At 39.9% G+C, this 27,697-nt stretch overlaps 1 protein-coding gene across 4 annotated transcripts in view; it reads right to left on the reverse strand.

Annotated features, from left to right (window-relative positions):
- The window catches only part of LOC110970507 (toll-like receptor 2 type-2), a 42,957-nt gene that overhangs the window by 10,139 nt on the left and 5,121 nt on the right, over window positions 1-27,697 (reverse strand). For 2 of the 4 annotated variants that reach the window (XM_051944466.1, XM_051944464.1), the window contains 8 exons: window positions 26,590-26,796; window positions 26,382-26,504; window positions 24,131-24,281; window positions 21,603-21,767; window positions 21,338-21,517; window positions 21,122-21,262; window positions 20,288-20,796; window positions 16,032-18,904 (listed from right to left, as the gene is read on the reverse strand). In XM_051944466.1, the coding sequence (XP_051800426.1) occupies window positions 18,499-18,904; window positions 20,288-20,796; window positions 21,122-21,262; window positions 21,338-21,517; window positions 21,603-21,767; window positions 24,131-24,281; window positions 26,382-26,504; window positions 26,590-26,796 (1,882 nt within the window). In that variant the 3' untranslated portion in view covers window positions 16,032-18,498. Of the gene's footprint in view, window positions 1-16,031; window positions 18,905-20,287; window positions 20,797-21,121; window positions 21,263-21,337; window positions 21,518-21,602; window positions 21,768-24,130; window positions 24,282-26,381; window positions 26,505-26,589; window positions 26,797-27,697 lie in introns of those variants that run through there. The other 2 variants (XR_007940080.1, XM_051944465.1) reach the window with 2 other exon arrangements.

Raw genomic sequence — 27,697 nt, forward strand, 5'->3', positions numbered from 1 at the left:
AAATGACTAATCCCAGTCAGAGGCTGCAGCACAATGTCATTAACAGAATATGATTTAAAATGAATTTAACAGATCTCTACATCATTCACCTGCAATCCTGTGGAACTCCTCTTGATGTTCTGACAGGTTTATGTCCAGGAAAACCACAATGATGGTAAAAGTCGTTTCAGAGCCAGAAAAACTTTTCTGAATGTCCTCCATACAGCTGCCTTACTCTGCAAATGGAAGTTTTTTATATGATGTCAGAGATGCAAAGAACCGCAGCGCAACACACAATATCTGCTGGATGTGAGAGCATGACTGGTTGGTAATGTAAATGTAAGGACAGATTAGGTTGTTTATGTAGATTATGGACTTGAAACGATTATGAAACGGTACCGCTCAAACCGATAATTGTCCGGAAATGCGAGAACATTTATGCTCGGTCTGATAACAATCTACCGATGAATATTTAATTATCTGTGCAGTAATGCTGCTCCTTTATCCACTGGATCGTTAATAAAAGCTGTTCTACGCCAAAACTCGCTCGCTTACTGACTGAATGAATGAGGAAATGAAACAGCGTGTGTGGCTGAAAGAGGGCGGAGACAGAGAGAAACTCGAGGTTTTCTCAGATAAACCTGCTGCCAACCAGGTTAGAGTCATAGAGTCTGTTACTGCGGTAACTGACCGAGAGTTGAAGTTACCCCTCTTTGTGAAACAGGCTAGAGTTACCCCGCATTCCCTGGTTAGAGTTACCTCGTTTCTTAAAATGGAAAACTCTGAGTTTCCTTCATTTCAGGGTTAACAAACTCAGAGTTTTCCCTAAACCTGCTTCGTGAAATAGGCCCCAGACCTCGAGGTTGAATCTGCCCTCTATACATGGGTTATTCCATTTGGTGTCATCAGGAGCCTTCTGCTCAAGCATCTCTGATTTGCTGAGAACTTTATCGTAAATTATGGATATTTAAAATGGAATTTGAGAAAACTTAGCTTATTGTGTCAAGTGCTTTTTGAGATAAGTTTTTTTAAGGAATTTGCGTGTAGATCCACATTAAGCACATTTTCACACATTAAAGCTTGAGGCTGTTTGAATAATAATATCTCAGGAAATGTTGAAGATAAAAGCCTGAAATTTTCATAGTTTTTCTTCATGTATTTGATTTTGAATCTCCGGTATTGGATAATTAGATTAAATAATCTCTGATTATGGGTGGGTTAAAAATGTCAAGCAAGTATAAGAAGTTCTACCACAAAAACAAAAATATTCTGAAAACTGTGTTCTAAATGGTTCAGATCATCAACCAATATTTTAGTTTTTGTGGGTCAACATGTTCAATCTGTTATAAAGGTTAAATGCAAATTCTATGTTTAGTTTTTTTCTTTATTGTGACAGTATTTTATGTTGAAAAAAGTATTCCATATGTTGGTTTGGTATTATTGTGACATGCAGCAACAGAAAATATCAACAGTTGACTTCTGCATGATCAGTTTTTTTTTTTTTTGCCAATATGAGCTCAAAGATGTGACTTCTAATGCCGGTTTCCTTTTTCTAGTATTTTAACACATGATTGAGCTGAAGGCCCCTGCTGATCAGTGATGGAATAACCTGTTAGTGTTTTGTACCTATTAAAATGTTGGTGTTTGTCATTTCCTGGTTTAGATGATAAATAGTTGACAGTTATATTTCATACCTCAGGGGTATCCACTTTCACACACCTTTGGGTTTAGTCTCAACACATGAAGAGGCGGGGGTTTGAATCATCAACTTTGTAATTATTGAACAACCTACTCAGCCCCCTGGGCCACAGCCACCCCCTGGTTTATCACATAGATTTAACAACCTGACTCTGTCCTGAGCTCTGATTTTCACAGTTTCATCTCCGTTGCAGGGTGTCGACGCCTGAGTTCTTCAAACACTCTTTGAAACTTTGAACCATCAATCTGTTTGTGCACATTGTTCCAAGGCGAGTCATTTCTCCTAGATCTGGATCTGTGTTGAATTAAATAAATAAAACACCTGAAGTTTTATTCAATAACACCCACGTTACTGACATTTCATTGTCAGGTGAAAATGCCTCTCAAAAAGCGAAAGCCGACAGAGGACATCGGGCTCTTTTTAAATAAGAAAACTGTAAGTAATGGCATGGTTAATAAGTGTTTAAATTTTTAATCGTCTTGTTACTTGTGTAGGTCAGATTAGCCACTCCATGATCAATTGATTTATTTTTCTTTACATTTCATCAGGTCAGTTCTGGTGGCAGCAGCAGCACAAAGAGCTCACAGGCAGACAGAGTCTCAACTTCTCAGGTGAGTTTATGAAGTGACTGATAAAAAACCAACACATTTTAGAGTAATTTCAGTTGCAAAATGCTACAGTCCTGTACAGCAACAACAAGACCAACAGTGACCATGGTGATGAGTAAAAACTAAAAAGCTTTGTGAAGGTTAAAGTGTATGAGGTCCGATCAAAGTTCAGAGATTGCGCTAAACAAAAATCAAAAACCGTATGTGATTGAAACTTGGCCATTATCCTCTTTGCAGTCTTTTCCTTCTTCAGTGATACACTGCTTCCAGTGCTCCTGCAACACTCAAAACTCTTCCTGGAAGTTGGGTTGTGTCAGCATGTCTAACCCAAAACCTTTTCTAACCTTTGTGCCCATTCTAGAAAGAGAATTTTGTTTTGTAAATTTTGACAATATGAATATTTGATCAGCTATATGCCTACTGTCATAGTCCAGACACACACACACACACCTCATCAGAGCATTTGCTGCAGCTGCAGTGGGACCGCAGCTGGAGCAGATCAGTCATCAGTGGCAAATAAAGCCTGGGGCTCGCCCCATCAGTTCTTGTCGGTTCATTGTTGCTGCTGATTCCCATTCAGCCAACCTATCTTGGCTCTGGTCTGCTGCCCCCCTTGTTTGGACTTTGAATTTGTGAGTTGTGCCATTTTTCTTAGTTTAATATCTAGCCCATGTAGTGGCCTGTTTAGTTTATCATCCTTTAATTTTGTACCCTGTTTTCTGTATGGAGTTCGGTCGCCTTAATTACTTCAGTCTGTGGTCAGTTTCTGCTAAATAAATCTTGGTTTGTATCTCAGTCTGTCTGGATGTTTTTGGTGCCTGCACAATGGGTTCAAACCAGGACTGGTTTCAGACTGCCTTGGTTGAGTCTCAGAATGTTTTTTAGGAGTACTTTAGGTTTGGATTTGGTCCAGATTTTGCCTTGGTTTTTGATTTATTTATTTATTTTATTTTTTATTTTTTATTTTTTTTAGAACTGGTTTCTAAAGCTAGTTTCAGTTTTGGTTCCTGATTGCTTCTGAACATTTGTTTAACCATTTAGGTTTAATTTTGGTCCTGGGTTTCGACCTTTTTAGGACTGTTTCAGTCTTGGGCAACACCAAACCTACCATCAAGCATGGTGGTGGCAGTATCATGCTCTGAGTGCTTTCCACAAAGTAAATGAAATCATGAAGAAAAAGGATTACCTCCAAATCCTTCAGGAAAACCTAAAACCATCAGCAGAAGTTTGATCTTGGAACAACCTGTTGGACATTTCAACAACACAATGAGTCCAAACTGACATCAGACGTGGTAAAGAAATGGTTCCATCAGGATAGAATGAAGGTTCTAGACTGTTCTCCCCAAAGTTCTGACTTAAAGCCATCAAGAACCTGTGGACTGATGAAGAAACAAGTCTGAGTCTGGAAAAACAACAACTTTGGTTGAACTGCACCAATTCTGTTCAAGATAAACCAGAAGAACTTAACTGTTAAGTTAAAAATGGACATTTAACTCAATATGAGCTTTTCTGTATGTGCTTGTCACCTGACAGATTTTGTCTTATTTCTAGAAGACCTTTAATAATCATGTAAAAGAACCAAATTACATTAATACATGGTTGTCTTTTGTGATGCAGATTCATGTATTTCAGTGATTCCCTCTGGTCACATTTTTACTCACTGTGGTTTATTTTTCTAAAATCTCAAGTTCTGCACCTCTGTAGAAACTGAACAACACGAAGAAGCGCAGAGGATTCAGAAGTGTCATCTGTGCAGTTTGACACAGTTACAAAGACACAAATCATGACATTTAGGCTTAGATCGGGTTATGTTTTCCAACCTAACATCACATCATTGATGAGTTCATTAAAGTGTTTGCATTTTGAAAAAGTCCATCTTAAATACAAAGCAAAATGTGTCTGCAGAGAAACAGTTTCCCAGTGTGTCAGGTTGATTCCTGTTGGTGTAGCATTTTAGTTTTGTTTATTGTTGTCCACGCTGGCAGAAAACCAACTTGTCCATAAATGTGTTCCCACAGGAAACATTGTGTGGTAAGAGAGAAAAATACACAGAATTTGTAAGAACAAAGCAGTTTCGCTGTAGTTGATTTGTAAAGAAGCTGTAAAAGACCACACCCTGAATGCAGGAAGGAGTGGCAATGCCAGGTGCTGTAAGAATGCAGCCGAACTACATACTGCATAGAGTCTGCCTTTGTGTCAGTCAGCCTCACCATGGAAACAGACTACAAACATACAGAGATCCAACTTGGTTTCCATCTTTGTATGAAGTCAGTACCTCACACAGTATCTGCTGTTATTGGCTGTGAGCTACACCACTGTCCAATGGCTGCTTCCAGAAATGTCCCAAACAGAAAAATAGGAATAAAATGCAAGATCTCTGCAGATAAATACACCACAGATTCAGAAATTCTCTGCAGAGATGGAAGGATGACACTTTCTTCAGTTCTCCATCATTCAGGGTAGAGCAGCCAGAGGAAACCTCTGAGTAAAAACACACAACAGTCTGTCTGCAGTTTGTTCAGCTGCATCTAAAGACACTGAGAGCGTCAGGATGAAGATTATCTGATCTCATAACATGAACCCTTTGAGCAGAACTCACCAGTTAACAGCATCCCTACAGTGAGGCATGGTGGTGGCAGCATCATGTTGTGGAGCAACTTTACCATTCATAGTTCATTAAAAAACAACCCACTATGACCAAGTCAGGACTTGGAGGGCGCTGCTCGTGTGGCAACCTTTCAGCTGCAGCATTAGTGTTAAAACTTTTTAACCTTTAACTTATTTTTTTTTTCTTTCTTTTACTAACATTGCCTTTCTGAGCGTGCCTTTTCTTGAACTGTTTTTATCGGTAATGTGTCTCGAGCTCAAGTGAGAATGCAGGTATTTTTTCTACTGCTCCTGTCAGCCACGCTGAACCTCGCCATGGAATTGTTTGTTAACCAGCAAACAAACAGGATTCGATACACCCGGGACTTTCTTCTTGGATTCCAGTCACACAACTTACTGCTGGATCAACAAACCGGTCTACTTTCGGAGATGGGCGAGTATGTTTTTATTCCTAATGGGGCTTTTAACCGAACTTGCAAACCTGAAGCGAGGAAATGCAAGAAAAGGGGAAGAAAGGGAGGCGTACGCCAGCGGATAAGGAAATTAACTAAGAATAAACGTCTTCCCTTGCCGTCCATTGTCTTGGCAAATGTCCAGTCCCTTAAAAATAAGACTGATGAACTGCAAGCCTGCGTCTCCTCTATGCGCGAATTCAGGGATGTGTGTGTTTTGGCTTTTACTGAGACATGGTTATCGGACTCTGATTCGGACTCCGTCTTGAATATTGATGGATTTGGGGTTCCCTATCCGCCTGGACCGTGACCCACTGACGACGGGGAAACACCATGGTGGGGGTGTCTGTGTGTATATGAACCCGAGATGGTGTAAAAATGTCACTGTGCGTGAACGAATCTGTCTACCGGACATTGAGCTCCTGTCACTATCTTTCAGGCCGTTCTATTTGCCACGTGAATTTCCTCAGATTTTCCTTATAGTGGTTTATATTCATCCCAGAGCCGACGCTAAAGCAGCAAATGATGTCATTTTTTCAGTGGCTCAATGACTACAGTCAGTATCACCTGATGCGCCGTGCTATTTTCTGGGTGACTTTAATCATGTTAACTGTAAAAAGTCACTCAGCAACTTCAGCCAGTACGTCACCTGTCCCACTCGCGGTGACAGGATATTGGACCGGTGTTATGGCTCTATTAAGGGGGGCTATAAGTCTGTCGCTGGTCCCCCCTTGGATCCTCTGATCACAACGTGGTGCATCTGCTCCCCTCTTACAGGACCTTGCTGCAAAGGGACAGGGTGCAGGCACGTGAAGTCCAGGTGTGGAGTGAGGATAGCACTTTGGCTCTTCAGGGATGCTTTGACTGCACAGATTGGTCAGTTTTCCAGGAAACATCAAGGGACGTGGATGAACTGACTGATGTAGTGTGCTGTTATATTTCTTTCTGTGTTGACAATGTGATCCCAAAAAGAACAATAATCTCATATCCTAATAACAAGCCATGGATCACCAAGGAAGGGAAGAATCTGCTGAAGGAGAAAAAGCGTGTTTTCAGAAGTGGAGATAAAACTGCACATGTTAAAATTAGGAGTGATATTCGCTCAAAAATCTCCCAGGCTAAAATAAATTATAAAGAGAAAATTGAGGAAAGATTCCACCAGGCTGACCTAAAATCTGCCTGGGATGGTATGAAATTAATGACAGGTCAATGTAAAAAGATAAACACTGTAACATTGAATGGCTTCTCTTCTGATGTCGAGCTTGCAAAGGAACTAAATAGCTTTTACTTGAGATTTAATTGTGATGACTCAGGAGAAACCAGTAATATTTCTAAAACTGTCCAGTGTACCTCTGCTCTGAATACTGATGTTGATGTTCATCTGATTGAAAAGCTTTTTAGTCAAACTAAGGTTGGCAAAAGCTGTGGTCCTGATATCATTAGTGGCCGGGTGCTGAAGTCATGTGCCTCGCAGCTGAGTGAAATCTTTCACTTCATCTTCACCCAGTCCCTTCTAGTGCAGAGAGTCCCGAAAATATGGAAACATGCTACTGTTGTTCCTGTTGCCAAATGCATGAATCCAAAGACATTAAATGATTTTCGACCAGTGGCTCTCACCTCACTGGTGATGAAAACTTTTGAAAAGCTTGTTAAAACTGAGATCCTGAGGCAGGTGGAAGGTCAGCTGGACCCTCTTCAGTTCGCCTATAGGACAGGCAGAGGAGCTGAAGATGCAACACTGACATTGTTGAATCTTATAGTTCAGCATCTGGAGGCCTCTAAGACTCATGCTAGGCTCTTGTTTATTGACTTTTCCTCAGCTTTTAATACTATCCAGCCACACTTACTGACAGAGAAACTTCTTTCTCTTTTTAACCTGAATTTTAACCTTGTTGGCTGGATATTAGACTTCTTGACTGACAGGTCTCAGTGTGTCAGGGTTAATGGCGTTTTATCCCCTAAACTGTACTCCTCTACAGGCTCCCCACAAGGCTGTGTTCTCTCACCGTTGCTTTTTATCTTGTACACTAATGACTGCAGGAGCATGCACATGAATAGGCATTTTCTTAAATTTGCTGATGATACAGTGATCGTGAGTCTCTTGGATAAGGATGAGTCTGAACATGGTCCTGTAATTGATGATTTCATTACTTGGTGCAAAGAGTTTCACCTGCAGATCAATGTGTCCAAAACTAAAGACATGATTATTGACTTTAGAAAGTCACAGCCCAGTGTCAGTTATACTGTCGTTAATGACATGGATGTTGAGATTGTTTCTCAATATAAATATCTGGGAACAATTATTGATAATCTACTTCGATTTGAGCCGAACACTGATGCTGTTTGTAAGAAAGTCCAGCAGAGACTTTATTTCTTGAGAAAGATGAACACATTCAAGGTGTGTAAGGTTCTCATGTCTCTTTTTTATCAGTGTTTTATAGAAAGTGTTCTTACGTACTGCATGGTTGCTTGGTTCGGTTGTCTTGCTCTGTCTAGTAAAAACAGACTTGTGAATCTGGTCAAAATAGCGAGCAGGGTGATCGGAGTGCAGCAATCTCAGCTGCAGGATATCTACAGCAGACGTAATGTCAGCAGGGCCCAACAAATTCTGAACTGCCCTGATCATCCCCTGTTTGCTGAATTTGATCTTCTTCCTTCTGGCCGACGTTACAGAATGCCTAGAACCAAAACGAGGAGAGCCAGAACTTCTTTTATCCCAGTTGCCATTGAAAACCTCAATTCATTGGCCTGACCAGTTTCTTTCTTGTGTCTACTTTTTGCACCTGTGGATAGAACTGATTGTTGATTTTAAGACTGTAATCCTTTACTATTTATTGAATATTTATTGCATCTCTTTTATTTGCTTTACCCCGTATGTTCATCATTACGGTTTATTTATCTATTGCACAGCACTTTGACAACTGAATGCACTTTATGGGTTTTGCCTGCTCAGAGTTTGGCATTTTGTGGCTTAAGTGTTGTCCTTTTTCACTTGTGCTCAGGATTTTCCCCATTTTCCTAATGTCTGTATGTCTTATGTCTTATGGTTTATGGTTTATCTTGTACTGCCTGCTGCTGAAAAACAAATTTCCCACGGGATAATAATAAAGTTGAAGTTGAAGTTGACCTCAGTAATAAACATACACCTTCAACTTTCTGATAATGTCTGCAAAAACACAACATTTATCTGCCTTTGTGAAGATTAAAGTGCGGGAGATGCAATCAAAACTCCATGAGATTGAGCTTACTAAAAGCAAAAACTGTTGGTGAAACTTCCTGAAAATGTCACTGCTTCTATTCCTTTATAGATGGATGCAGCCAGGGAGGTGAAAATAAAAAAGGAGGAAGAAGATGCTGATTCAAAGGTCAGTACACTCATATACTTTTTTCCTTTTTGTGTATAAAGATGATCAAATAACTTTAATTTTCTCACTTTGATGTCCTGCAGAGTCGACACTCACATCAACGTCGACAGTTCACAGTGAAATTCCCAAATGAGAAAGGTCCATTCACTGTTTGCTGTGATCAACCTCGCACAGTGCTGGATGCAATAAGATTACATTTAAATGAACAATTTCAGAGGATGAAAGATAAAATGAAGGGCTACTCTGATTCAAAAATCATCATTCAGCTAAATAACAACTCTACCATTGCAACACATTTCCCCTGTTCTTGTATCAATGACAAAGAGAATCTGACCATAGTCTGTAAAGGGAAAGAAGTCGAAAAGACCGAAAGCCAACCCGATGAAATATTAACAAGAGATAAATATTCTGTCTTCTACATTTCTAAAGAGAGAGGAGAAAACATGATTACAACAAAACACTTGAGAAGCAGTCCTGGCACAAACATTGATTATCTCTGTGTCTATGCAAAGAAAGGAACTTCTGTGAAAGAGGCTCTGGAAAGAGACAGTCGCTTCAATGACCTTAAAGACTTCAAACTGTCCGAAGTCCAGAATTCAAAGCAACGCACTCTGTGCACACAAAAGGTCGACAATCTGGATCAGAAAAAATTCAAGATATGTCGAGACAGAAAAACTGCAAACTGTGCAAATGAACAGGTGAGCAGTGAGCAGGAGAAGCAGCAGAAACAACCGAATACACCAAAACAGTCACAACAGAAGTTTAGCACCAAGTCAGTGTTAGATGCAGCACAGAAGAGTGGAATCAGTGTGAAAAGAGCAATGGAAGAGACGGAGAGTGAGGTCAATACTAAGGAGATCTATAAACTACTGAGTGAGCAGTTTCAGGATCTGAAAACATGGATGAAGAGTAGATTTCCTGGTGATTCTTATCAGAAAGCTCTGGAGCTGAAGAAGCAGGACTTTGGAAAAATCCAACAGTCTTTCAGTGAAGTTCACAGAGTCAGAGAGCTGCTCAGACTGGGTGAATCAGTTTGTTTGTTAAAGTTCAATGCATTCCATGTTACAGTTCAGGGCACAGGATTTCTGCTGTTTGATAACTTCATCTTGACAAATGCCCACTTATTAAAAATGTGTACTGACTTGCCAAGTGATCAATGGATCGATTATGTTGAGATTACTGGCATGTTTAACTATGAAAATCCTAACTGGGACTCAAACAAAAAAGAGTTTACAGCTAAACTGTGTGGTGGTTGCGACATTGGTCGAGATTACGCCATACTGGAGATCAATCAAACAGCAGAAACAGAGAAAGCTGAATTACCACCAGGGCTCCTGAGTAGATTTGGTCCTCTACCTGTCAATGGTGAAGCCTGTCTGATTGGTCACCCAGCAGGAGCAGTGAAACAAATAGATCCTACATGCATCATTCCAAAGAAAGAGACAAATCCAGCTGTCAGGGATCATATTTTCACCCTCCATTCAATCAATCAAGAGATCAGAAATAATCTATATGCAGATATTTATGTGGCCTACAACAGTTTCATGTATGACGGCTCTTCTGGCTCCCCAGTGTTTGATGCTCATGGTCGAGTTTTTGGTTTGCACACTGGTGGCATTTTCTTAAACCCTGAAGAGCCCAATAAGAGTGTGATTGAGTATGCACTGTCTCTGCTGAATATATTTCAGAATTTTGTCAGTGAACTGAAGAGGAGTAAACAAGCAGAGATGTTGGTGAGAGTTCAGGAGGCAGCAAAAGGAAACCCATACCTAAAAAAGATCATTGACAGACTGAATACTGAGGAGCCAATGGAAACCAACTTGCCAACCAGATCAGAAGCTCCTCAATGAAAATGACAAACCACCTTTGGCTGATCATTTTCTGTTTCATGAAACCATTTTACTCCAAACACCCAAACCATCAAGTGCATTAGACGTTTTTTGTTTTTTTTACGCTGAAACTCATCAGATCCAACTTTCTACTCTGAGATGCCAACATGTTTTATTTTTGTGTTCAGCGTCTACAGTTATAACCATCACTGTAATTGAGTTTTGTTTCTAGTCAGGTGTTTTGGGGCTTTGCTATTGTTTTACTTTGTATCTCAAATTAAATTTAATAATGTTCTTAAGAGCAGAAAACAAAACCAAACAGCAGAAACAGAGGAAGCTGAAGTACCAGCAGGACTCCTGAGTAAATGTGGTCCAAACCTAAACCAAAACATTGTACTTCACAAAATCATTTTGCTCCAAATGATCTGCACTTTTTTTTCTCTGAAACTCAGCAGCTTTGTATTTTAGGGAATCTTGTATGTTTTGTTTTCATGGTCAGCTTCTGGAACTATATATTTTTTTTGATTTTATTTTATTAAAATGTCATGCACATTTGTGTCCAGCCCACATGGGCTTACAAGACACTAACAAAAAATACATAGTGTGGCTGCAGACCACAACTTATAAACAAGAATCATATCAGACTGGATACAACCTTTGCCTTCTATCCCAGGCTTTACATAGATACTTGGCAATAGAAAACACATGATTTTCAAACAGGCAACTCAAAATAGAACTTTCTGTTTGCCAAAAAATATCTGGATCCAAGCATCCATCAAACAAAATATTTCTTAACTCACAATAACAGGGACAATAAAGAACAAAATGTGGCTCATCTTCTACCACGTTAAGGTCACACAGCGTACATAGCCGTTGTTCTTCAGGTAGACCTTTATACCTACCAACTTCAATTGCCAGAGGTAACGTGCCAGTTCTCAACGGAGCACATAGGGATCTTTGTTTTCTCGATAAATGTCACAAAATATAGTTTTCTGTTTTATAATCTTCCTTAAAGTGAATATAATGTCTTAACTTTGTTTTTTGACAAATGTCATATTTCCATTGTTTTTTAAAAGCATCTGTTAACTTTTGGTGTAGTAAATTTAAATTACATTTAAGTTTGTTTCTACTAATATAATTTAAATCATTATCAGAGAATAATTTAGTCATTTCCCTGGCCCAAGGATACTGATTTGAACAGTCCCATAAAAAAACTTGCTTTGTCAATCTATCCTCTGGTAGCTGGGTGAGGCGGTTCCATAAACGCATCATTTCAATTCTCTGCTTTATCAAGCAGGGCTCCCAACCCATATCACCCTGTAAAGCTAATTTAGTTGTAAATTTATGCACACCTAGAAATATTCTAATTGCTCTATTTTGAAGAGCATTAATGTGCTCAACTTCCTTTGCACCCCACACACCGGCAGCCTAAAACAAAATAGAACCAACCAGTGAATCAAACAGTTTTGTAAATACAGAGAAAGTAAGATCAGGCACAACTTTCATCTTACTCACAACTGAACCCAGAGCTCTGCCTGCTGAGTCTGAGAGTAGCTTAGTTCCCTCTGTAAAACTCATGAACTCATTAAACACTAATCCTAGGTATTTATATGAACTTGTGTATGCTAGTGAGGTGGATCCATACATAAAATTATAAGTACTTCGCAACTGCCTGCTTGTCCTAAAATGCATAATCTGAGTTTTATCCTGATTTATAGCAAGCCGCCATTTTCCACACCATGCATTCAGAAAAAACAAACTATTCTGCAAATTTGTTTCATTTTCTGCCACTAAAATAATATCATCAGCATACAACAATATACATAAATTGATATCATCAATGCAAATACCCAGGTTAGCGTCTTTGATTTCAGTTACCAGATCATTTATATACAGAGAGAATAAAGTTGGTGATAGAACATCTCCCTGCTTTACACCAAAAGGAGTAGGGAACCAGCCAGTTCTTAAATTATTGACTTCGACACAAGCAACAGGGGTTTTGTACAGGGACTTAATTGCATTGTAAAACTTACCATTTATACCATAACCAAGGGTGTCAGTTTGTTTTTAAAAGTGGGGGGATGGAGACCACAGCACTTTGAGAAAATGTCGAAGAACGGCGGCAAAATGCCACAAGCTGGGCTTGAACGCACAACCACCGCACCAAAGGTAAAGACTCAAGCTGTAGAGCTATCAGTACATGCAGGTAGAGGGGTCTGTGGGCCGCTATAGTACTAATTCTCCCGGGCCGAAATTTTGCCCCTGCACGCCTCTGGTCGGAGCTTCCACTTGGCACAGGCGCAAATTTAGCATCTGCGTGGTTTTTTTTTTTTTAACCTCACGAAGGTGTGCTGCATGTCTGTGTAACTCTCGGCCGAGTGCGGATGGTGCGTTCAGGAGCGTCGGAATTTTCTATACTACTGAAAATAACTGGGTTTACAACGGCTTACATGTGAAGAATCTGAATGTGTTGGAGACAAAATGACCCCTGACAAAAAGTGGGGGGGACACATCCCCACTGTCCCCCCCTAAACTGACGCCTATGACCATAACCTAACAGTTTAAACAATAAAAGATCCCTATTCACCCAATCGAATGCCTTCTGGAAATCAACAAACCAAACAAAAGTGGACTTCCCTTGTTGAAGCCGAACTCTTACCACTGAAGATAAGACGTAAATGTGGTCAATGCAAGCCCTGCCTCTTCTAAAGTCATTCTGTTCATCAGCCAAAATATTATGTGTTTCAAGGTAATCATTCAGTCTACTATTAAGAATTGCAGAATAAAATTTGTACACTGTACTGATTAGACTGATACCTCTGTAATTAAGCGGCTCTCTTGGATCCAACTTAGTTGATTTTGGTATTGGTTTTATAACTGACTGATACCACACTGATGGAATAATGGCATGATCAAAGCAGGCTTGAAAAAGACAGTGCAAAACATTGACCAATGAAGGAGCTTTAAGAGCTTCATTCGGGAGATGCTCAATACCTACAGCTTTATTTGGTTTAGCTGAGCTTATAGTTCTTTGTACCTCTTCAACTGTTATATCGAGATTTAACAAATCATTACGACCCAGCGTTGTATTCAACATTTCACTTTCCAAATTAACTTTCTGTAAACAAATCTGCTTTAAGAAATCATCATTAAAAGATACTTTATGACAACCATAGAGGGCACTATAGTCATGTTCCCATTTCATCATTATGGTCTCCTTATCAAAACAAACCTCTCCATTGGCTGTAACAACTTCCATGGGGATCATCTTACTGTTTTGCGGTCCTAATTTATTAATTTCTCTCCAGAAGAGTTTTGAGTTTAATTGCTGATTCTGCAAGGTAATGCTCTGCCCTCTTCTGAAATTTCTTTTAACAAATCTTAACTTTCTATCGAAGTACTGTTGATGTTTTTTAAATTCACAATTTAAAGTGATTTTTTCAATAGGGACTCTAGATTTTAAATAAAGTTTTTCAGCTACTCTAGCTTTAGTCCAAAGATTGTGAAGCTCTTCATTCCAGTATGGCTGGTTTATTTTATAATATTTTGGCCTGTGTCCTGTTTTCCTCTCAGAGCATCCCATTTCTCTATGTATAATATCACAAAGTTTTTTGTAAGTTGTATCCATGTTTTGCTGTGTTTTGATTTCTTTTACAAATCTATTTTGAATACTGGTCAAGGTAACCGCACAGTCATCAGTGGACAAGAATTTTGAGGAGAAACATCTTCTGATAATTTTCCTAGGTAAATTAGAATTATCTTGCTTAGGCAAAACAAACTCTCCAGTTCTAAACTTAAGACTTAAAGAGTGATCAGGAAGTCTGGATTGAGGGCCAATTAGATCTAAGGCTTCAGAACCAATCTTTCCACAAGCTCTGAGGGCGTGTAAACATTCATTTCAAGACAAGACTTTATATCTTTGTGTGGTGTTATAATATAATCTACAACAGCCTTTCCCCTAACAGACACAGAAGTAAAATTATCTGCGTTTGAATGTAATCTTCCATTGAGCACACAGCATTTTGCATCTTTTAGAAACTCAATAAACGCCTCACCATGTTTATTAGAACTTAAATCTAATGCATTTCTAATAGGGATTTCATCTGTATCAATATAATCTTTTAAATTAGAGATACGGGCATTAAAATCCCCATACAAACAATCTTGTATGTTTTATTTTCATGCTCAGCTTCTGCAACTATAACCACCAGTGTGAATGTTTGTTGTTGCTTTAATATCACTGATGTTGTGTTCTGGATGAGCTGGAATCAGAACCATTTGCTGCCGTTGGAAATATCTTAATATTTTATTAAAACTCATTTTTACTGCAGGTTCTTTGTCTTTATTGTTTTTCTCCTCACTTTGTCTCACTGCACAGTTTGATAATTAATTTGATGGCATGCATGGTTTTAGCTGCAACTTTGCTGATGTAAATAATAACTCCTTATGACAAAAAACTATTTATATGAACCCAAATAAACAACAGAAAAAGTTTAAGAGGATAAGATAATCCTTTATTTGTTATGATCCTGCTCCAGCTCCTGCCCCCCCATTATCACTCATCCATGTCACCTCCCTACTTGTCTTGTATTTGTACTTGTCTCTGCATCTGTTGGTCTTTGTCTTCCTGCCTGTCTTGCTCTCTCTACTCACCTGTCTGCACTTAGCTGATTACTGCTATGTGTGATCTGCAGTAATCAGCTAAACACCACTCACCTTTTCTCCTCCTCACCTCAGCTATTTAAGCTCTGTTCTTTCTTAGTCTCTGCTGGATCACAGACTCTGTTCCCCCACCGAAACCTACCACCTCTGGACTGTGTCAGTTTATGGACACTTCTGCTTCCCCCTTTGTGGATCCCCCCTCTCTTGGACCCTGTTGTGCTCCGGTATGTCTTGTTTGCTCCCCTGGTTGTAGTTTCCTTTTGTGCGAGTAGCTTTCCTTAGATCTGTTTGGTCAATGCTGTCTGGTTATAGATCTCGGTTTCAGTGTTTCTGGTGTATAGTTGGCAAGTTTAGTTTGAAGGATTTTTATAGTTTTGGTTTGGTTCCTTACCACTAGTTCTGTTCTCTTTAATGTATTATTTTTTGGGTTAATGAAACCTTTTTAATTATCCAGGTGTTTGCCAGTTTTGTGAGTCTGCACTTGGGTTCCCCAGCCACCATCTGTAACATTATTACTCTCCACATCAGAGGAAATTTTATGGCTCATCTAATAATAAACTAATGTAAGCTTCTGCTAAATTAGAAATTTGCCCAAAAATCACAAAAAAAAACTAGTCCACCTTCACTTCTGCTGATTTCACTCAAGTGCTGAAGCCTCAATGATAAACCAACAGCTCCCCCAAGTGGCCATTTCACCACACGACCAGCAAGAAACAATTTTTGTGAACAGAAGACAAAACAACAGAACTACAGCAAGAAGTAGTGAACTCAATATCTGAATGTAGAAGGACAAGAAGTTAATACTGAAATTATGAAAAAATAAAAGTCCAAATTGTTTATTTTCTTTATTTCAGAAAACTGGAAAAAACAACAACTCATAATCAGCAACATCCAACAGGTTTTACCAACACTGCGGACAGAAGTGATGACTTCATGTTCCATAAATCAGATGATTTCTATATTTTGTCTCCACAATTCTTTTCTTGTTCTGCAGTTTAGCTGCAAACAGACTTCTGGGTTTGTCACTAAATGTAATCACTGCAAACTGATTTTTTTTTTTTTTTTTAAATTGTAGTATACAATGATTTGACATGACCTTTATATCCCACTCATCAAATTTCAAACAAGCCATGTAGAAAATACTAAAACATGCAGATATTGTTTAAATGTTCTTATCCTGAGACTGTTACGATCCAACCGCTAGGGGTTGGCTGGATGCAACAAAATAACCAGGTGTTGGTTTAGGTGAAGGGATTTATTGCTTTTCTTGAGAACTAGCCTCATCTGTTCATATTTAATTTGCTCCAACTCAAGCTGCAGCTTTAATTTTTCCACACGACTTCCAGGCTCACCATTCCCCTCAGCCATCTCATCTTCTTCATGAAGACTCTCAGACTTCACTTCGTAATCAGCGCTTAAAATGTGCTTGGTCAGCATCCCATTTACCACAGCTTCTTTGATCACTTCCTTTTTACTTCCTGCTGTCACTACTATTTCAAAATGGCGAACAATCTCCACCAACTCTTCCTTCTTACAGGCATTGAGCACTTCCCAAGTAGGGTTTTTAATAAACGCCTCCACCGTGGACTCCATTACTTGTGCAGTAACTTTTTTTCAGGAAAAAACAACCAACTGAAAAGCCCCTGAAAAAAGGATCAGGATTTTTGCAGACTGGTCCCGGACGAGCCCCTAATTGTTACGTTCCCCCCCCCAGTCTCAGACAAATTAAATAAACTAAGGTTATTCACGAGTGAAAGACACTAGGACACAGAAAATGGGGTCTGTGGTCTAAAAGGGGATAGGGTATGGTTAAATACCACTATCCCCCACTAAATCTACCAAAAGTGGTAGGAAAAAAACAAAAACCCCTCAAAAGGAAATAACATTCCCCAAAACAAAAAGAAAAGACTGCTGAGTTTCTGGGCATTAATGTCACAAAGACACTTTGGTTTCTGAAAAGAAGGCTAACTGATGGCGTCAAACCTTCCAGGTTGCCTACCCACACCCCATTGAGCAGCTGGGAGATCCCTCCTTATATCCCCGCCCAGCTGATTGGCAACAACACACAGCCGAGCTCAATCACACAGGTGCAGCAGATTGAGCCTGATCTCAGAGTCAGGCTATGAACTTTCTAAGCCCATAACAAGACCAAGGAATGCTTGAAAATATTTTTAAAAATACCAAATAAGTCTGAAGTTCCCCCTAAAATGTCATTTTTCTCTTGTCCGAGCCCCTGATGACCAAACTGAATCTCAAATAAAACAGTTCAAATGAAATTTAAATCTATTTTTTTCAGTATTATTTTTCCATTGATGCCTTTGTAATTGTGGAGCATTTTTTAATCACCATAATATTTTAAATAATAATTATTACGCATGAAACGTGTGTCCCACAACATGCATGCAACCCTGTCGACATTTTTGTTGTTTTATGTCTCATGTTTCTTGTTTTATGTCTCATTTTTGTCATTCTGTGTCTTGTTGTGGTTTTCTGTCTTGTTTTAGTCGTTTACATATTCAAACAGTTTTCCTAAAGAATGGGTAGAGACAAGCTACACCCCTTGTCAAAAGTTTCTCATTCATTTGAATGAGAAAGCGTCCTACAACTTTTGACAGGGGATGTATGTCCTCTCCTCTATTGTTCATATTTTCATCACATTGTCAGCCTTGATTGAACGTCTCACTCTACGTCATATTATCAGGATCAGATTCATTCTTTGGACTGTTTTCCATCAGTCAGTTTGTCCTCTTGGTCAGCAGTAACAGCTAGCTAAATATCTAGCTTCTACTGCTGAGAAAAAGATAGCATTAGCATGGATTAGCAACCCTGTTACTGTGATTAGAGTAGGGTTAGCAAACAACACATAAAACATGGAATAATAATGGTACCATTGATGTGTAAGCTGAGACAATCAAGACTTTGATGGTTTATTACCTATTATTGATGAATATGGAGCAAAAAACTGTCAAATGAAGGCTTATTATTCAAACATTTTGAAGTCCAAATGACCTCCAATTCAGGAATGACCCATTTACTGTTTCCAGCTGTGATGAATGGTGTCTTGTGACCATCCAAGACATCAGGGACAGTTGTCTGTATAGTACACTGCTGTGGCTCATGGGTTAATTGTGTCATAGTTTAACAGCTTCAGAGTCATGAGTGAACTATTTTAGAAATCCAAACAATGTTTAGCTGAAAGGGAGAAACTTTTTCCCTCGTTGATGTCTTTCCCTCCTCACCGCTTCTTCTTCTTGTCCTTCTGTCTCTCATTTCTCTTCCTCTTTCCATTCCTTCTCATCAGTCGTCCTCATCGCCTCCACTCAGAGCGCTCCGAAGGCTCCTCCAGAACTCTGGCCTTCGCTCCTCCTCCTGAGGCCACTCCAGGTAGGTGGTGGAGCTCATGAGCTTGCGCAGTTTGTAGAAGCGCTTGGGTACGTCGTCCTTGGACAGCGGCTCCAGCAGGATCAAGATGGCCGCCTCTCCGCCGGCGTGCCCGTCGAAAAGCCGGAAGTGGGAGAAGTCGAGCTCGTAGCGGCACCAGTCGGACTGCACAAAATTCTCTGAGAGGATGAAGATGGTCCGCCGGCTGCGCTCCATGGCGCTCATGATGTTGTCCACGATCCAGTGTCCAGGAAGGAAGTCCCGCTTGTGGAGGCACAGCGTCAACGACCGCAAAGTTCTGGGATCCCCGGAGTCAGACTCACTGTCAGAATATTAACAAGAAGAAGGTCAAGATTCTGAATCTCTGAGGAGGAACTTGGTAAGAAAGCAATAAAGTACCGAACACAACTTTTTGCTATAAGACACCCCCTACTCCTAGTGTCTTTATTCTCTCACCTACTTTCACTCATAGCTCTCTTCTCTTATGTTGTCTACCAGAACTCTTGATTCCCTCACCTTGTATCATTGATAATTGTCTGAAAAGGCCTTCATCTTCTTACCATCTGTCATTGATTAGCAATGATTTTAAACCAACCACCATTACCTTCTGTATTTGCATGCTGTCCCCTCTGTTAATGTTCTGGTGTTGTGTTGATGTATGTCGGAATACTAATTAGAACACCCCACTACAGCAAACTTCTCATGAGGATTGTGGGTAAATTTCTTCAACAAGAGTGACACCTCTTCTCCTTTGTCACATCACTGCTGTCACTTAAACCAGAATCCAGGTCAATGTCTTAAACCTGAACTCACAAACATTTAAACTGATGTTCTTTGAACCAAATCCCACATTTTTAACTTTCAGGACGTACCACAGCTGCCCTCACAAAGTAATGTTTCATTCAGTATGAATACAACCGGCACATACTACTAATACACCTTAAACTTTGACCGTCATGGTTGCTGGTGTTTAATGGAGCATCAGGTGACAAAACAGAGGATTGTGGGTCAGAAAAGCTGATGATGGAGTAAGACATCCAGGTGTTGTTTGAGAATACTACGGATATTTTATCATGTGCAGTGTGTGCTGGGTAGCTGTGACACTAAGGTCAGCACACCAAAGGCCAGTGAATTTCATCTCGCTTATGTCCTTGTGGCGGCCACGCTACAAGGGAATGAGTAGATGTTGATCTACAAGTGGAGTAGAAATTAGCATAATTTGAAAATGACAACATTTCCGAAGACTCCGCAACTTCCTGTGAAGGGAGGGTAATCAATTCAATTCAATTCAATTCAATTCAATTTTATTTATATAGCGTCAATTACAGTCAAATTGTCTCAAGACGCTTTACAGAACCCATATGCCTGACCCCCAGAGCAAGCCCAAAGGCGACAGTGGCAAGAAAAACACCCTTTTAACAGGGAAGAAACCTTGAGCAGAACCCGGCTCTATATAGGGGGGACCCATCTGCCTGCTGGCCGGGCGGGTTGAGAGGGACAGAGGAGGGCAAGGGGGAGGGATGGGAGGAGAGGGAGGGGTGGGAAATTGAAGCTTAAAGGTTAATGATTCACAAGCCAAAAAGTGGATCATGCTCTTTGGTGCATGGCTCAACTTTTGGTCAAATTCCACCCAAAGCTCTAATGGGTGCGTTACATTTCCTGGCTAATAGAGTAATGCTTCTGAGAAAACACCAGACATACTCACCTCGGCTCCTCCAGCTCAGGCACCAAGAAGTTCTCCACCCAGCCAGCATCTCTCTCGCTGTAGGAAACGAAAGCGTCGAATGACAGCAACGCTTCCGAACCCTCGATGACTCTATGCCTCTGCCGGCGCCGGGAGCTGTGCTTGGCCTTGAGCCAGGCCCAGGTCATCTTCAGGTACCAGAAGGCATGGAGGCGCCACAACAAGACACCCAGCAGGAACCCAACAACCAGCACCAGCCCACAGGTCACAGACACAAACAGAACCCGGTGGCAAATGACAGTGGAGAGGTGGACTCGACCCACCGGTTCCCCCTGCAGGTAGAGAGGAGAGTCGCAGACGTAGCTGTCCTCGCCATCTGTTAAATGGATGCCTTCGTGTCCTTTAAGTGCCGAGTGGAGGAAGTTGACGAAGTCACAGGTGCAGACGAACTTGTTCTGACCCGCCTGGAGGCTCTCGAGTCTCCTGAATGACTGGAGGTCTAAGTGGCTGAACATGTTCAGGGTGTTCGACTGTAAAAAAATAGACAACAGGTGTCACACTGGAGAGTGGGGATTGACCGATGTGGGGTTTTTCAGGGCCAATGCTGGTCTTTGGTGATCGAGAAAGACCGATATTTGGAACAGATACACTATCATTCAAAAGTTTGGGCTCACTCAGAAATGTCATCATTTTTGAAAGAATAGCAGGGGTTTTTTTTCAGTGAAGACAACAGAGAGACATTTCAGAGAGAAGAGGCTGTGTCAGACCTTAATTCATCAAGAGTCGGCCAATAAAAAGAGATGATATTTATGAAAATGTACCACAGAGAGGACTAGAAACAGGTAGGAGTCTTACGTGTATCATCAGTGTCTGCAGGTTGGGGAAGAGCTGTCCAGGCGGAAAACTCAGAAACTTGTTCCCAGAGAGGTAGAGCTCTCGGAGGACGGGCAGGCGCTGAGTGAAGCTCCTCAGATTGTTGTTGCTCAGGTCCAACACCTGTAAATGATGAAGCACAAGATGACAATCCTGCATCGGCATTAGGATTCGTGCTTCGTGGTTCAGTCCTCATACCTCCAGGGTAGCGGGTAGGCAGGGAGTGGTGGTGGTGAGTTGGGTCCCAGAGATGTTGAGGTGTCGCAGGGTGGAGGGCCAGGGGCAGCTGGGGGGCATGGAGATGTAGGCGGTCCTGCTGACGTCCAGGTGGGTCAGCTTGGAGAGCTTCGTGACCATCCGGCTCACCGTGGACAAAGACTGGACGAAGAAGTGGCAGACATGATGTCTTCAGAAAACGTCCTTCCAGATTACTCAGATTTTACTGCAAGTTTCATGTGTTCACCTTCAGAGGGTTTCCACTGATGTTCAGAACTCGGAGCTCCTTCAGCGTTTCCTGGTTGCCGCACAGCGTCTCCACCAGTGTCAGGTCAGTCAGCAGGTTGTCGGACAGGTCCAGGTACTGCAGGTGCACCAGCAGTTTGGACGTGATGCAGGGCATGACAAACACCTGAAGGAAGAAGTCACAAGTCACTGAATGATGGTGATAACTTTACTTCAGTGAGACATTTAGAAAGTGCTTCTGCTTTGTCTCCCAAAGCAGAAGCAGAAGTCATCATAAAAACAGGAAGTCAGGCAGTGAGGCCAAATAAAGCTAGGAAAAGTACAATATGGCAGCGTAAATGAATGCAAGTAAATGAGAATATGGCAAAATCACAGTCGCCAGGTTAAAACCCAACTTGAAGATCTATGTGGTCAACATTTCTGCCATCTGGAAACAAAAAAGAGGCTGTTTTGATCTTTGGAGTTACGCCCAGAATTGGACGTTAATGGCAGTTCCATGGTGCCCTTTTAGTAACACACCATTGACATTTAATTAGCTTTTATTTTACAAAAAAAAAGAAATCAACCAAACATCCATTTATCAGAGCAAGAAACTGTAAGAAGCGAAAGAATTGTCAGATTTTTAAGTCTTCTTGCTTGTGTCGTGGGGAAAATCAACCAAAAGTTTAGCTAAAAATTGTAAGATGTCCTCAATATAACATCATTATACACGTCTCATTGGAAATTTACACAAATATACAGTGTTTGTGACAATTATTTATATTCAAAATTACTCAAAATGAGTCTAGAACTACATAAACCAGTGCAATATGATTGAAAACATGAATAAAAATGACTCAAAAAATATCAAAATTTGCATAGACGCCTACAAAATGTTTCCCAATTGTCTAAAAGGACATTAAGTTGTCCTGAATGGTTGAAAAATAATATTCAAAATTATTTATAACTTGTGCAAATGATCATCAGAGGAAAATCAAACCGACTGGATCAGTAAAATCATGGACTATAAATTGCTCCAATGACTCAAATTTAGTATTTTAAGGATATATTAAGTCAATTCTAACTTATTTCAAGTTATTTTAGACAAGTCTTGATTCGCTTTGGACAATTTCAAGCCATTTTGGTTCATTTTGGATAAATGCAATAAAAAACAATTATACGAGAAAAATTATGCAAATTGACAAGATCCATTCAGCATGGTGAAGCATCTTTCTACAGCTGATGAGCAGAGTAGAGAGAACAGGTTTGCAGAAGAAACATGGAGATAGACAAACACTTATCGTATGTGGAGACACAACAACAGAAATGAGACACAAAATGACCAAAAGGTAGACAAAAACAACATCAAATGGCAAAAATGGGACAAAGTGACAGAAATGAGACAAAAAACTAACACGAAACACGCCACATTAGACATAAAACGACAAAAAATATGACATAAAATAATAGAACAAAACACACGACTCACAAATAACAAAAAAAAGACAAAATGACACAAATAACAGCATGAAACAGCAAAAAAAAAAAAACCAAGACAAGGTGACAGGAGTCACAAATAAGACAGAAAATGAGGCATAACAGAAAAATCCCAACCTGAATTAGACACAAAATAAAAAAAACCCACAAAAAACAAAGAAGCAAAAAAAGTAAAGAACGAATGTGAGACACAATGACAAGAAAACAACACAAATGAGTCACAAAACAACCAAAAAGCAATACAAAATGACAATCGACACAAAACAAGACAATAAATGACAAAAAAACTGATAGAAAAAGATCCAAATGAGACAAAAAAATTACAGAAGCAACCAAACAATAATAAAGAACACAACAAAAATCAGACACAAAATGACAGAAAAGTCAAGACAGAAACAGTGAACAGAAGAGCAAAGTGTTGGAGATCCATCCAGCATGGTGAAACCTCTTTCTGCAGCTGATGAGCAGAGTAGAGAGGAAAAGTTTGAAGAGGAAACATGGAGATAGTTTAATTATTGTAGTATTTGCAGACAAAACAACAGAAATGAGACACAAAACTGTCGCAAAGACAAAATGGATAAAAAAAAAGACTCACTAAACCACAAAAGCGAGAATCAAAATGAGAAAGTAGATACAAAAAGCCAAAAAAAATGACAAAAGGAAGTGAAAAGTACAGAACATAACCAAAGATTGAGAAACAAAATAACATAAATAAGCAAGAAAGAAAAACGAGCATGGTGACGCATCTTTCTACAGCAGAGGAGGGAAGAATCTAAAGTTGTAAAAATGTACTTCAATATCTTTCATAAGTAGAACCTCAACGTTTTCCAGTGTTGGTTTTGTTTTTTTACATTTTGTGACACTGCGCAGAAGATAGTTTTTTCTTCTTTTTCAATGTTGTTCTGTCTCCATAGAGGCACAGGACTTTATATTGGAGTGAAAAATGAACCACAGTGAAGAAAAATGTAATAAAAAGTGCCGATTTGAAATCCAATGATGTTCAATCTAGTCTGTGCATGTTAGGACTTCCTACCATGCTGTTGTTTGTTTCACCTTGGAGTTTATCACGGACACTCTTCTTGGGTATTGCAGCAAAAACGTCAAGTCCAGAAGCGAGAGAAACTTGAAGACATCCAGCACCACGACGTCCCGGGCGAAGAACTCGTCGATGCTTTTTTGATCGGTCTTGCTGGCATTCCTCCAGCTGCCCCCAACCGAAAAAGAAAAAGCAATTCAAACAAGCTGTTTGTTAAGACTGATCCCACTATGTGGCACATCGCAGTTGAAACTGTACCACAGAAAAAGAAAAAATGTCATGAAATTACAAAAAAAATGGTCAGTCAAAGGTTTTGTAGCTTCAATCGACACCTAACAAAGACAAAATTTCAAAAGTCTGTCTATTTAAGCGAACACAATTAGGTTTTTATGAGAAACTTCTGTTACTCTGATCTGTGGATGGATTTACAGCAGCTTCGACATCAAATTCAGACAATTTTAGACTCATCATTTGTTTGTCTTTCTACCTGAATACCCTCCCAACAGGTCAAAATCAGTACCCGGTCTGTGCTTCAGTGTGCATAATATCGCTGTTTTTAGAGGACTTTCAGTTTCGACGTCACTGCTGCTGTCTATATTGTTTATTTATTAAAAGCTTTGGTTGACCACCAAACGCACAAGACACAAAAATCACTAAAAACTAGACAAAGAATCCAACAAAATGTCAAATGAAATGCAAAATTAGACAAAAAAGAACATGATATGACAAAAACCAAGACAAAGTGACGGAAATGAGACAAAAAATGGACACAAAACGACAAAAAAGGCAAAATGACAAAATGGGACACATAATGATAAGAAAAAGACACAAATGACTCAGAAAACACAAAAAAAAGACAAAATGACACAAAATGACACAGGAAATGACCGTGATCTCAAGATTATTTTCAGAGCATCACTCGTCACCACCAAACACATAAATCTGGAATAAATGGTTAAATGTCGCGTATGTTTCAGAATTTAATACATAAATGTCAGGTTTGTGCAGGAACTTGCTCAGGTTTCTCCAAAACGTCACCCTGTTTGCCAAATTTGCCCCCTCTTTAATCCAATCCTCAAGACAGACTTGCCTTCTCATCTGACAACCGTGTCCATTTATTTACTTAATTCAGCTCTTACCCTACACTACCGTTCAAAAGTTTGGGGTCATTTCCATGTTTTCCATTAAAACTCACACATTTATTCATGTGCTAACATAACTGCACAAGGGTTTTCTAATCATCAATGAGCCTTTCAACACCATTAGCTAACACAATGTAGCATTAGAACACAGGAGTGATGGTTGCTGGAAATGTTCCTCTGTACCCCTATGGAGATATTCCATTAAAAATCATCTATTTCCAGCTACAATAGTCATGTACCACATTAACAATGTCTACACTGGATTTATCATTCACTTAATGTTATCTCCTTTGAAAAAAACTGCTTTTCTTTCAAAAATAAGGACATTTCTAAGTGACCCCAAACTTTTGAACGGTCATGTAGGGTTTTCACCGCAAGAACTCGGCGCAGGCATTGGGGTTGCCAAGATCAACCCACGAATTGGCCCTTTTGGCCTTTCTATTGCACCGTAAGATCTGACAAGTTTGATGTCTGGGATGCAACTCCAGATCTTTGATTCATGTAGTGAACTTTACATTGTTGACATAATTGGACAAGGATACACAACAAAGAGTAAAAAATGGTTTTGCTATTTCCAAGTTTAGTACAGGGGTCCTCAACTTGCACCACAGATCCGTTCCCACAGATTGACGTAAGTCGATTTTCGCTTTAAGTCAGAACTCTGGTGAAAAATGTAGACAAAGCCATTACATGCATTCAGATATCGATCGGTTCTTTGGAAAAGTCATGTTACAAATGTTTTATCATATCTAATTTCAGTTCCATGGCTTTCCTTTTCTTTGAAAAGGCCATCAGAAGAGTCTGAATTGTGATTGGGAGCCATAATTGAAGGGCAAAAAGTTAGTGAATGTAGAACAATCCAAGATGACATACAACCGGAGAATGTAAATAAAGCTGTCTTATGGTGCTGCGTCAAGACATATTCATCTGCTCAGCTCGCCAACTAGCTCTAGGAAGTCATAAACTGAGAATCCCCTGCATCCAGTCCCCAGAAGTGCTGCTTTTTCTGTCTTAAAAAGGTTCAACAGGGGGCAGTTCCTGTGGTCAGAATGTGTTCACAGGGTTGGGCCACCCATCTACTCTACATCTATACAAGCAAACACAGAAACACATGCTGGTTACCCACCTGCCCTGGCCTATCAGTGTAACACCATCCATGGAAAGGTAGGTGATTGGAACTCCACTGACCGCCACCAGGAGGCTGACGATGGCCTTGTCGGACACAGACAGGTTACGGAAAGACAAATGCCTGTGGAGGGACACCAAAGAACAGCGACTGGTTGGTTTCTCTGCATCAGAGCAAAAACAGGAGAAAAAAGAGCTGTTGGCCAGACCTGATCCTCTTCTTGGCCAACGCTGTGAGGGGCTGAACGGACGAGGTCTCAGTCATATTAAGGTCCTCCAGAGTGATGGGCGTCTCGGGGTATGAAACGTCCCCGAGCACAGCCGAGGCCACCGGCATATTTGTCAAGAACGGACCGTGGAGGCTCAAAGTGACACGACCCAGAGGCCAAATGTCAGCTAAAGTGCCCGACTCATATCTGCAGAAACAGAAGTGAGGGTGGAATCACACACTGCAAGATGTCCTCCTTGTTTTCAGGAGATTTATCATGTTGACCTGTTTTACTGGTCATAATCAAAAAGCTTCTAACACTAAAAGAAAAAACTGAAGACTAAAAAGTACCCCAAATGACTCCAATTGCCCATTTTAAGCACTTTTTTTTTTGTCAATTTGAACTAGATCTAAGTCACTTCAATTTTGGATCTTTTTGGTTCATTTTTGACAAACATAATGAAAAAAATACACAAAAATTACATAAATTGACAAGATATATTCAGCGTAGTGAAACATCTTTCTACAGATGATGAGCAGAGTAGAGAGTAAAAGTCTGGAGGGCAAACATGGAGATAGTTACATATGTGAAGACAAAACAACTCAAATGAGACACAAAATACCAAGGACTAGACAGAAAAATGATACAAAATGACAAACTAGACGCAAAATTAGACACAAAATGACAAAAACTAGACAGAAAAACAACACAAACAGCAAAACCAAGACAAAGTGACAGAAATGAGACAAAAGACGACCCAAATTAAACACAAAATGATAAAAAATTACACAAAAACAATGCAAAACATTGTAAAATGACAAAAATGAGACACACAATGACAAAAAAATACACAAATGAGTCACAAGACAATAGAAAACAAGACAAAATGACAAACAACACAAAACGAGATCGGAAACGACAAAAAACTGACACAAAATGACCCATATGAGACAACAAAATGACAATAAACAAAAAAACTATAAAAAACACAACAAAAATGAGACACAAAATGACAGAAAAACCAAGACAGAAACAGTGAACAGAGGAGGAGGTTGTTGGAAGATGCATCCAGCATGGTGAAACATCTTTCTACAGATGATGAGGAAAA

Source organism: Acanthochromis polyacanthus, chromosome 24, assembly GCF_021347895.1.
Source record: "Acanthochromis polyacanthus isolate Apoly-LR-REF ecotype Palm Island chromosome 24, KAUST_Apoly_ChrSc, whole genome shotgun sequence".
In the NCBI taxonomy this organism is placed as follows: Eukaryota; Metazoa; Chordata; class Actinopteri; family Pomacentridae; genus Acanthochromis; species Acanthochromis polyacanthus.